The sequence below is a fragment of the Apostichopus japonicus genome, chromosome 10, assembly GCF_037975245.1.
Source record: "Apostichopus japonicus isolate 1M-3 chromosome 10, ASM3797524v1, whole genome shotgun sequence".
NCBI lineage: Eukaryota > Metazoa > Echinodermata > Holothuroidea > Aspidochirotida > Stichopodidae > Apostichopus > Apostichopus japonicus.
The window spans coordinates 14923627-14936464 of record NC_092570.1 but is presented as its reverse complement, the minus strand read 5'-3'; the positions used below and the strand labels follow the sequence as shown (position 1 = coordinate 14936464).

General features: G+C 40.0%; 2 protein-coding genes across 2 annotated transcripts in view; one reads left to right on the top strand and one right to left on the bottom strand.

The window, feature by feature from the left end:
- Nucleotides 1-12838, top strand: part of LOC139975285 (methylcrotonoyl-CoA carboxylase subunit alpha, mitochondrial-like) — a 344390-nt gene that overhangs the window by 282022 nt on the left and 49530 nt on the right. The gene's annotated exons all lie outside the window — the stretch shown is intronic.
- LOC139974871 (uncharacterized) lies at nt 2321-11771 on the bottom strand. The gene is made up of 5 exons (XM_071982366.1): nt 11447-11771; nt 7808-7950; nt 6084-6285; nt 4992-5150; nt 2321-4125 (listed from the first exon to the last, which is right to left on the bottom strand). Exons 1-5 carry the CDS (start codon nt 11475-11477, stop codon nt 3968-3970), a joined length of 693 nt encoding a protein of 230 aa, XP_071838467.1. The 5' UTR covers nt 11478-11771; the 3' UTR covers nt 2321-3967.

Below are 12838 nucleotides of genomic sequence, written 5' to 3'. Positions count from 1 at the left end.
CGCCCCTACCCGACTTTTACAAGTGGGTGCAGGAGTGTTTTTCTGTCCACTCAAGCACCCCATGGCAGTGGTAAATCATTCGGCTAGATCCTTTGTATTTGCGAAAGCCGTGCCATTGAATAACATGAGAAATTATTCATATACCTCATAAAAGGTCTAACTTTTTATTTATTTTTTCTTTTCTCAACACTTCACAAAAATTTAAGGTAAATCAGTGAATTCTTACAGATCTCAATAGTAGAAATTTGCACATAACATAGTCCAAATTTGAGATGTCCCACCTGGGCCACCGTATCATCTGTACAAACTTTTGAAGACCCCAGACCTCAATGGTTTTCTGACTCACTCCCCTCCCCCACCCCCCCCCCCCCCCGCCACTGGTTCTTATTCAAAGAACCCTGGAATAAGTTACCGAAAACGAGTGAAATCAAATCTTAACTTCCCGGTTTGTCTATGCACAAGCTGGGGATACCTGCATGACCGGATCAGGAACCGTGATGCGCATGCGCAACTGAATCATCACTGAATCATATTGGCGATTCCTGTGTATTTGTGTCCTGAGTTGAATTGTCATTATGTTGATGCTTGTATCAAGCATCGGCTTACAAAGAGGTATATAGGTATTATAATAAACCAAAATGTTATGTTCTCCAACTGTTTGAAAGGTATAGGTTAGATCCGTTTCAGCTCGCTGAAGAGCATATGTGCTGTGCTGCTATACTGTAAACTTATAAACACTTACTTTGTGTACCGTATTATAGATGACGTGTAAAAAGAATACAGTAGATCCCTCATCAACCCTGATCATGTGTAGTATACTATATGCCCTCTCCTATGGACTCGTACGTGTGATACTCGATTGGTGTAACATCCTAATGATCATATTGGTTAGGCCTAGTACAGTTTTCGATACAAGGGGTATGAGATTGAATTGTCTGATATTCGAGCCTAGGCTCTGTACATGGGAGCGACTTTTCTTAAAACGTATCGGTTACAGCCATTAGTGGTTATGAAGCGTATATGTTTGAATTTAATATCTCTAGGATAATCCAGTGAGACTTGCCACAAGTCGTTTTGTATAGAGATAGTGTTATAATTAATCAATGGACTTTGATATTCATACCTATGGATACACCACGTGTGTGGTTTGTGTTAAACTATGCGAGAATATGATTGTGACGCATGTGATAAACGTTGACTTATCAGGTAGTCTATGATCTCCATGGTTTAAAGTGGAACGTTAGAAGTCTCCGATTTATTAGTGTATTAACATACACGGCTACCAACATTGTTTTTTACATACAGCGTCTTAAGTGCATTGATTGTATGTAACGCCGGAGAATAGCACTAAAAGAGAGAGTAGCAGTGCTCTCTTGAAATAAAATGTGCTACCAAAGCCAAATGTGGTTTTCCGAGTCATCTCTATATGTTAATTAGGGGGCGGAGCAGGGGGCGGAGTGTGGATAATCAGCAAAGCACCCTCATGCAGGCAAAGATACATTAGCGAACATGACACTGGCCGCGCATTGAGAGATTAGACATATAGCCAATGGAGACAACGTAAATACCTCCATCCCTCCACTCCCTCGTTTAACCACCTTTTCCACCCACCCCAATCCCGTTCTAATGAAAGCCGTTCAAAACAAATAGTAATAATTAAACATAGTGGCGAGAAAACAAGAACATCATCTTAAAGGAGGAGTGGAGGACGATACCTGCCCCTATCATTGTTTTGCAGATGAAGGCTGTCTCGTGGTAAAGATTTCAGAACCTTGCACATCATCCGTATTGACAAAATGGTTCGGAATTGCTATGCTATGCCTGTACTTATCATCATTATCACGAGACTGTGGGTGGGGTTAAACGAGTTTATTTGTGAGTCTGACAGAACGCCATCATGGGAGCCACGTACATTCATCATTATAGTCAGACTGAAGATGGGGGTTAAAAGGGTGTATGTGAGTCTGCCAGAACGCCATCATAGGCGCCACATTCACCTTAATCGCCAGCCCGAGGGTGGGGTTAAGCGGTTGTATATGTTAGTCTGACAGAACGCCATCATGTGCGCCACATTCATCATCGCCAGACTGAGGGCGGGGATTAAACGATTGTATATGTTAGTCTGACAGAACGCCATCATGGGCGGCACATCGTCATTATAGCCAGAATGAAGGCGGGGGTTAGACGAGTGTATATGTTAGTCTGACAGAACGCCATCATGGGCGCCACATTCATCATGATAGCCAGACTGAGGGCGTCATGTAGACTAGTGTATTTGTGTTTCCGACAGAACAACAAGCATAACAACATTAGGAACAACAACAATATGATCTTTTATATTCTTTCTTTCGTTTACTCTCTGTGAAAAAAAATTATGCATATAAAATTCAAAGATTAAAATTCAATTGCAAGTTGATATTTCAGAGCAAATATTTTCATAGACAAAAAAAAAATGTACGTCATGGTCTAGTATTAACTCTATTCTGCTAAAAACTAGTTTGAAAGGTAATCACTATTGGGCTCAGATCTAATTACGCATTTTAAGCAGATTTTACAACTTGTGAGAAGTATACAAAAGTATTCTCCTAGAGACTGGCCATCCGTGTTACTTCCAGACATTGAGGAGGGGTAGGAGGATGATTCAATTGCACATTTAAATGGCACAAATCTTTGGGGTGGCATTGTTACGTGTACCTGTTGAACTCTGTGTCGAAGTGGCCATATCTGGCATATTTAGGGGCATAACTGATAACCTATTGAAGCAACGAATATACGTCATGATAAAGACTCATAGTCCTGTTATAAATGTTAATTTGATTGAAACCTTGAAATAACAGCAATTTGACGATGGTTGATCACGCACAAGGGCACAACACATATATATATAGCCTACTTCTGGGACACGGAGCTAAAGTCATACTCATCTACCCTCCCCCACCTACCTCCAAGAACAGGGCAAAATGTACCGAACAAAAATATAAAATATGTATTGTACAACACATAGACAATCGTCGAAAATCCAGCAACATTGCAAAGTATAGCGCCAATTATCATCTAAGCAAGCTCCATGTTTACAAAAAATTCTCAAAGGGTAGAGAACACCTCTAAGACCCCTCTATTGAATGCCTTACCACCCAACCAGCCCCACCCCCACCACCACCACACCCCAACTACAACCCATAGACAGTCGAAAATCCAGCAACATTGCAAAATATAGCGCCAATTTGCATCTAAGCAAGCATGCATGTTTACAAAAAAATTCTCAAAGAGTAGGGAACACCTCTTAGACCCCTCCATTGAATGCCTTACCACACCCACCGCCTCCCCACCACCACCACCACACCCCAACTACACCCCTGATGACGCAGACATTGCCATTATTTCCGATCATCGTCTTGCAAGGAGACTTAATTTGAATTTAAGCTGTAAATGAATGTAATGAACATTTGATAATCTACTGCTTCCCTAGACATCTGTATTTTCAATTGACGTTACTAATGACGTTTACATAGAAGCCAGATTTATCAACTCAACTAGGGATGCACCGGATATCTGGTTCCGGCCGGACTATCCGGCCAGATAGTGAGCAATTATCCGGTTCCGGCCTGATATTTTCAAAATCTGGCCGGATATTTTTGTCAAAATCTGGCCGGATCTTTTTTCAAAATCTGGCCTGAATTATTCCTTAAAAAGGTGTTGGTATTAATTTAAATCAATGTAAACTATTTCCAAAAATTAATAAAAACATTCAAAGTAAGGAAAATAAGGTTTAACATGCATGTTTAATTTAATCTTCTCAATGGTCTGTCCTAAGATTTGCTCCTTGTTTCATACTTCTACTTCTGATTAATGATTTTCTTTTTTTGTAATGAAAAAATCCGGTTCCGGCCGGATTTCATGTACTATCCGGCAAAATCCGGTTCCGGCCGGATCAAAAAAATTGGATCCGGTGCATCCCTAAAATCAACTACTGAACTTGTGTGTAAGCTGTTCGTTTTCTCATACGGATAAAGAAGACGACACCTCCCGTAGCCATGGCAACGATTAACACGACTACAACGATCACAGCTAAGATCAGAAAAAAATTGACATGAACCGTATTTCCACCAGAGTTGCATTCTTCACCTGTTGAAAACAAGAATCATTGTAATTAATAATTAGGCCTTATCGTATAACAAAAGTGCCTTATTATTTTACATCACAATCACCAAATTTGTCATTATATCAATGACTATCGTTGGAAATAACAATTAAATGTCATAATTATTGTAAGCAAATAATTTTCAAACGAGTTCTTTCTATGAGGATCGATAATAGGCGATTAACGGATCTCATCTTTGTCTTTCAAGAATAACGCTAAGTGAAGACACTACACACGTACATACCTAAGATAAATATAAAACTTTTGATACAATACCTTAAAATGTTTAAAATTCATGAATAAGTAAGAATAAGTTCATTTCGTCTCCACCACGACCACCAAACACCTCACACAAACACCGTCTTCCGCCCACCATCCGCACCACAATTATCTACGTGATTTTAGTCTAATTTACCACACAATTGACGTGTATGTCATTTTCATCATAACGAAAGTTTGTTATAAGAACTCCTCCAGTTAAATCCCATTTCTATGCTGGAAACTTCTCATAATTACCATTCCAACCCCTTCGAGTTTGTTTTAGATCTATAGACGATCACTGCCGGTGCCTTTCAAATCATAAGGTCCCCGGTTCGAGTCACTCCAAGATAAATGTATGTCGCCCAGTTACAGAGTTGTTGACAATTGACAATTCATAATCATGGACGTTAAATATGAATCTAAGAGACTGACTTCGGTCAGCTTGCGGCTTTGATAAGCCAATGGCTTCTTCGCAAGACCTGCTTGTAGGAGGATCTAAAATACATACATGCATATATCATTTTACACTGCTAAATGAAAGATTAAAGTCATAATTATTACGAAATTTTAAAAAAGGTACTGATTTTACCTTTTCCATATTCTTCCCCAGATTTTTGTGCAAACGGCTGAAATTGATAGTAATAGAATATCAGACTTCCGGCTTCAAAATCATGGCACGTCATGCAATGACCAACCGCAGCTGAGGGAAAGTTGGTACTTGCCTTTCTCCAGGAACTAGCAGTGCTTCCTGGACATGTGAGTGAGAAAATAATGTAAGTTGACTGTCACTAAGGGGAACATAATTAAATCATGTTGTTGGCCATTTTTTGGTTGTTGTCTTGGAATAAAACATGTGAAGATGGAAATGCTGACTAAAGCCATCCTCTTTATGATTAGAGACTGCCATAGGCCGGGCTACTCACGATTCGGTTAACGAACGGTATAAGTATGTAGGTGTAACGGGGATATCTGTGATGCACTGCATTTTACTGCAAACACCTTCCCCCTTCCCCTTCCCCCATCTCATCCCCTGCTTCAGCTTGAATACACAATGAAATATTCTTGGGTCTGTCTCGGTGATATTCGAATAAGTTAAGCTTTTTGTATTTATAATGATTAATTGACATTATCTGTCTTTTTCATATACTTTAATGAGATAAATTTACAAGGTTTTGTTGCTATTCTTATCTCCTTAATCAAGAAAGGGGAGAGGTAACTCATTCTTTACACATTCCGTTACATAATGATATAAGTGAGAAAAAAAAAGAAAACCATAAGATTTTGAAAATATCATCTACGATGGTAGAGGGCATTGTGGTCAAATGACTAAGGCAATGGACTTGTGATTTAAGGATTGCAGGGCACTTTACCATCATTGTCTTTTTACACCCAGGGGTGTAAATGGGGGACTTGCAAGGTAACTTGTCAATATAGCTGCATGCACCAGCTTTTGGCTGATGTAACCCCCCCATCCTCCCCAGGGGACACATTGATCTGGCACACTGGAAAGTGCCCAAAGAGCGACTGTTCGAATTGTGCACACTTGGGTGCGTGTGTGGGTGTGACAAGTTACCAATTGCCTGGAGTTAAATGTTGTAAACATCGTTTGAGAAGGCTTTGTTTTGATTCTCAAGACTGTAAACCACAAACCTTTTAACTATAAAACAAATCAGTGACTTACCAGTGACTTCAGTACCGTTAAACTCCTGTATCGTGTAACTACTACCATGTACCTCAAAGGATATGGTAATTGTGAATGTGTAACTAACACGTTGCCAATGCAACCAATGCAGTTTCAAATAAGCAGAACTGGAACCGCACGCCCCGTCGAGACGATCGACTGATGCATATTGTGGTACCGGAATTTGCCCCAGATATAACGTCTGTTGGGGGAGAATTAATAGTCGATAATTGCTGTATTTATATGGTACCGTCATGGGCGGGATTACGGGGGGGGGGGGGGGGTAGAGGGGGAATTTGCCCCCACTTTTTCCCAGACCTTAGTTCACTTTTCTGTCGTTTTTGCAGACAAATGTGCACAACCTTAATCGAAATTATTCCCCCACATCAGCTCTATCAAATAGGCCTATTTGTTTCGAATCTAAGTCGAATTCGTGTTTAACATCGTAACTTGAAGAATAACTGGAGCTGGAGCTAGCACATGGTTCGCAGCACAGGTTACGAATCCCGGAGCTAACAAACTAGCGATTCAATTCTGCATGTGATGAAACCGTGGCATGTGCTACAGTGCTAGCTTCAGGAATTGATTTTCAACGTTGCTGCTCTACTGAATGCGTTGAATAACTAAATCCAGAAAAAGGATTTACGAAAGCCTTATTTGCATATTGGGTATGTCAATAATTAAATTCAATACACTGACACATGACACCCCCCCCCCCCCCTCCGTGTCATTCAACAATATGCAATGGCAATGCCGATGTAATATCTTTACTGCTCGAAACCCTGGAATGATGCATGCAAATCGAATAATGTAAATTAAAAATTGGCACTAGCACAGTAACACATTAAATCCATTGTTACAGTATACAGCACTCGGCAGTTTCGGTAGGGGGTAGGGATGTTCAGCCCCCAATATATGCTAAGTGCTCCAAGAAGTGGGGACCGCGGGGAGAATTTCGAAGTGGGTGCTGAACATATTCTTGATCGGTCCAAAGACAATATACTAATAATGTTAGGGGGAAAGAACTGTCTAGATGCGATTTATTATTACCAGAGGTGTCATTTTTGCTGATCTAGGATTTCATTTTTGCTTAAATTTCGACGCGCCGCGCCAACTGATGGTGGTGCACCGCCTAAATAGTGACGTATAAGCTTCAGTTGTAAATCACCATATAAGTTCTTCTATCCTTCCTCTCTAAATTTACACACGTTCATTAATTGTTTAGATGCAATTTAAAGCCTATATGGGTGTTAATTTTACCGATCTAAGGGTACCTTTCATCGAAAATTTCGACGCTCCTTGCCAACCGATGATGACGCTCCGCTTAGATAGTGACGTATAACAAAAGTTTTACATCACCATCTGACCATGATGTTCTACTTTCAATCCTCTTCACATTTTTAAACGATAATTAACTATCTAGATACAATTGCAGACATGAGATCCATATTTCAAGGATGGGTACATGCAGCTTAGAGCTTTCGGGAAGTGCCGTTTCCGGCCATCTGGAGGGTTTGTAAAGCCAAAAAAAACGCTTAGATAGTCTTGCTGGCAGGTTTGCTCCCCCCCCCCCACTTTCACTACTCAAATCCCGCCCCTGGGTACCGTAGTTCATGGCAACTGTGAGGGAGGTAGACATAATAAGTAGGACCGTAGATGATTTTGTTGATGAATCTATTCGTTAATTGTTTACAAAATTTCTTTAAAATAAAATGGTACTTTACCTCCAAGGTTGCATTTAATGCCATCAGCATGCATATAGTATCGCTGTCGTCTCTAACAGTCCATGACGGTATATCAGGTGATGGTGTGACTCCTACGTCCGTTGGCATTCCCAAACCAGTGGTTGCCAGTACACATCCCGTGGCTAAAAGATGTAAAGAGATAGTGAATAGTAACACGCAACCGATAGGATAACTATAACATTTCGGTGTGTAGTGCTATACGGAACGCTATCTGTTTCATAGTAATGTTACAAAAAATATCGGTGTCAGGTGGCAAAAAAAATATCATTTAGTAAAAATAATCTTTATAATGTCAAATTAAAATCAATATGTCGGGGGGGGGGGCAGATGCCCTCCCATGACGTACTCAAATGGACTGTTGGCGCCCTTTTTCAGCTCTTTACCACTTTTTACTTATTCGCGATTATTGACTTTTTTATTGCGCTCTCATCTACCTATTGACATTTGTCACATTTTGTTGGTGTAATTTCGCAATGACACCTATTTATTCTTCGTTTATTTGCAAATTAGCTAGGCCCCGGAAAGGGTCATTTCCGGCGATCTAGGGAGTATCTTTACTCAAAAAAATCTGTACGCTACGCACCAACCTGTGGTGGCGCTCCGCTTAGATATTGTCGAAAGCGCCCCTACTGACCATTCTTGCCCCTCCTGACCAATACCCCTAGCTCCGCCACTGAGTATGTTTGCATATTATTATATGCCATAAATAAAATTTATTATGTTATATTTTCATCATTATTCTGCCTTAATTAAACTTATTATTTTACAACTCAGCGAGCCAGGGATAATATCAAATCCTCTGTTATAGATACCGTAGGCTGCTCCTTAAATCATTTGGTGTTCGATTTCAACCTATCGCCCGTGACCGAAGTCATTTCAGAATTCCATAAATGACATGAACTTACAAAAAAAGCGTTATAGCATGTCACGATTGTTATTTAAGTCTCAATACATATTTGCTGATGAATTTCGGATAACAACGTATAATTGCTGATTATTGTTGTTACTATTGTTTTAATTGTTGTGTGTATACTGAAGAGTTACTAATCCGCGTAGCAAAAGTATTATTGATCCACAAAATGTATGTTAGAATGGTAGAATATACGGCGTCGGCTTTCCGCAATGTCATGTATGATAGGGGATCATGTTAACATATGAAAACAAACTGATTTTTTGTCATATTAATTAGATTTCAAAATCGTAAAACGAAAAGTAAGCAATACGTTATACGATTCAATATATATTGACATGCTCATATTTATTTTCAACATATTGGTTTCATTTCTGACATAGTCATGAAAGTAAAAGCAGGAAATACTGTTTCTTTATATTGTCAATATGATGCTAAATTTGTGTTATCATTTTCACCGATGTATACTCATAATATATATATATATATACATATACCATAGTTCGTAATATTGTAAGATACATGGAATGGAAGTTATTTCCTTGTTTGAGTTACACTCGAAATTAATATGAATTATCTAAATTTTAAGGTGAAAGTAAAAGTTTTAGCCTTTTTTATACTGAAACCAAGTATGCACTCATCCATAAAATGTGCTCAATTTATCCCGAGTTGTGGTTGTAATAAAACATTTTATGGTGCTTTATTGGAACAGAAACATAAAGCAACCTTTTTATGTATCTAACCAGCCTTCATTTTCGTTACAATATTTCTTTAAAGGGGAGGAGGCAACACTCCCCTCCCGAGTCCATGTCGGATAACATCCTACCCTTCCCACATAAAAAAGGTGGTTGTGCACCTGGGGTAAAGCCTTTATATGAAAAGTCATCAAGACAGGCGATAATTAAATAATTAAGTCTTTGTCTTCTTATATGGGGGGGGGGGGCGTGCAATTGCCCCCGCACACCACGAAAGCTGGCTATGCATATGAACCACTGAAACACTTATATGGATTCCATATAAAGAGCGTCTGTTCACAATCATTCTCAGTATTAACAAAGTTACCAAGCTCTCGGTGGATCTGCCATGTGCAGTGTGAAACATAAAGCACTGCGGGAGTGAAATCTTTACATTAGGTCTTTCATGTAAAACAGGGTTGTCCAACCTTTTGCAGAGGAGGGCCACATGGAATGATTGTGATGAAGGAGGGTGGCGCATGAACCCTACGCTCGATTTTTCGATTTTTTTGCGCGAAGCCCAAGGCAACAAAATGTGAGCACTGCGCGCGGAGCGCACTGATTTATTTTCCTTCCTGATAAAACAGATGAATTAAGTCCAGCCGGCACCCTCTCCCCTCCCCTCCGCTGAGAGAGTGTCACACAAACTGACCTGTATGCAGTTTTTTGGACCCAGAAGGTTCGAATGATTGATTATATAGCTTCAAATTGTTATCAATAAATCTGCTCACTAAATTTCACACCGTAGAGCATCTCTGGCGGGCCGGACGCAACCCTGCGGCGGGCCGGACTGTGGCCCGCGGGCCGTAGGTTGGACAACCCTGATGTAAAACTACGCGGTGATAAGGTACACGCTATATACTCTATTGGTCTTATATATATGGCATGTTAACTTTGTATTTACTGTTAAAAATAATCCCTAATAGTTACATGTACACTGTGTGTAACTGGTGATGAGATTTCTACCACAGTACAGAGTCGATTACTGGCAGATAAGATAATTGAACCTTCAGCTTGGAATATCATTTACAGTGTAAATAAAAAGCCAAGATTAGAAATGGATTTGCCTTCAATTCAACATGTCCGGAAGATTATACAAGCCTCCATATCAACTTTGTTAACTTTATAAGAATACAGTAGGTACACTGACGTCATAAATATTTAGGGCAATATTTAGAGAATTCTTCCTGTAGCTGAATGGTTTCTGCAAGAGTTTCATCCTTCGAAAACCGTCCTTCGGACAGAAGAATGGTTATGCTTGTTGGTTTGGGTACAGGACTTTCCGGTTCCAATCGGGGAAGTGAGAAATAAATTTCTCCTTTAATAGTATAGCCGCGGTCAACTAACCCCGACCAGGGAGTTGTTATGGAACAACACCCTGTCCCAACCATACCTTCAAACCCCTCCCCCAACGTACCTATACCTTCATTGTGACAAGTGCCAACAATGATATCAACACACAAATCGACGAAGATTGGAACACTATAACAATGCGAAGCATTTATAAGACATTTAGCAGACGAGTATACGATCGAAGTGTTTGGAGTGTGGCATTCACAAAATGCTACATTTATAATGAATATTTCTACGAACTAGGCCTAAGTCTAGGAGAGTATAGCCCATATATCTCAAGAATTCTTTTTAACGATGGTATGGCACTGCATGTGTTACCGGTGCGAAGAACCATGGCTTTGTTCAATTTAAATCTGTTAACAACAACTATAAACCAATAGCTTCAGATCCGTTTGTCTTGTAAGGCAATATAAGAAACGATTATGGGAATTCCTTGTACGAATTTGTAATATCTCATATGTATCAAGCCTGAGGGTGGGGTGGGGTGGGGTGGGGGTGGGGCGGTTGAGATGATTGTATTTATAAAAACTTAGTCTGAACATGATCAGTAATAAGTGTACAGCCTAAGTAAAATACAACGCATGGCTAAATCTATGTCTTATAATACACACATAAACTTACCTATTGCCATGAAGACACACGGTAGGTACATCGTGCACAAAAGTTCAATAGTTTTGGCAGACGTAAAAACTAGGAAAAAGCTACGAGACTATAAGCTGTTTTAAGTCAGATGAACTTGATCACGGAACAGAACGTGTGCACCTGCGAAGGAAAGAGCTCCGAAATACGAAGAGGAAATGACTCAAGAAAATCAAACACATGCATACAATGACTTCGAAAGAGGAAGCCACTATAGTCGGACGAGTAGTTGTCAACGTTTGTAACTCATATATTGTACGTAGATTCTCGTGATGCATGGGTGCCTCACAATCTATTGTTGATCTTAGTTCCTGCTAATTGATATATTAAGGACTTTGCAATGACTTACTGATTTAAGCTTAAGTGAATATTTTGAGGCTGAACTAAACACCCTCACCAAGCAAAAGAAACTTGAAATGGTCAAGGGCGTCAATCATGCCGAGTGAGGGGGTGGGACGGGGACAGGGGGAACACTTTTGTGGTCGTCATTTGAGGCACCAAAACAGGGCCTTTTGTAAAGTTTTCAGTTATGATGTTACGTAGGCCACTGCTCAGATGCAATGATTGATATGCATGGCTGAAATATGGTGATTGGTTTGTGTGAGTTTGTCCGTACATACGGTCATATTTTTTATAAATTTTAAGGAAACGCAAGGTCATTTTCTATAGAGCTTTTGTCCGAATTTGCTGAAATGTTGTGGATATAATGTTTGAATGTAGGTGAACCAACGTTGTTCAAGAAAACGAAAGTTTGTCGTCGTGTGAGGTTCTGCTGTACAACGTTGTTTTTGTGCAGTGGCGGAGCTAGGGGTATTGTTCAGATAGGGGTGGTCTGTAGGGGCGCTTTCGACACTAAGCGGAGCGCCACCACAGGTTGGCGCGGAGCGTACAGACATTTTTGAGTAAAGATACTCCCTAGATCGCCGGAAATGACCCTTTCCGGGCCTTTCTAATTTGCAGATAAACGAAGAATAAATAGGTGTCATCGCCATTTTGTCAAAAAATTACACCAACAAAATGTGACAAATGTCAATAGGTAGATGAGAGCGCAATAAAAGAGTCAATAATCGCGCATAAGTAAAAAGTGGTAAAAAGCTGAAAAAGGGCGCCAGCTGCCCATTTGAGTCTGTCAGGGGGGCATCCGCCCCTTGACTTTATGGACGCTACGCCACTGTCATTGTGATGTACTGTTGGACAGCTCATAAGTTCACCACCGTCGTGTCAAACTTTTAAACAGAATTTGTCCACGCTTGAAAGTATCTTCAGATATAACCATTTTACAATAAATGTTGGTTGATGCTCTTTTATTTCAGCATTAAACGTAACCTTAAAATTGATAACTTGAGTTTCGATTAAGGAAAGACAGAATATCAT

What these genes read in the sequence shown, in the direction of transcription:
- LOC139974871 (XM_071982366.1), bottom strand. Translation starts at nt 11,477, where the DNA reads ATGTACCTACCGTGTGTCTTCATGGCAATAG. An exon ending in CATTAAATGCAACCTTGGAG is followed by an intron (nt 6,286 to 7,807) that starts GTAAAGTACCAT and finishes CTCCCCCAACAG; the next exon opens with ACGTTATATCTGGGGCAAAT. An exon ending in TAACGGTACTGAAGTCACTG is followed by an intron (nt 5,151 to 6,083) that starts GTAAGTCACTGA and finishes TCACATGTCCAG; the next exon opens with GAAGCACTGCTAGTTCCTGG.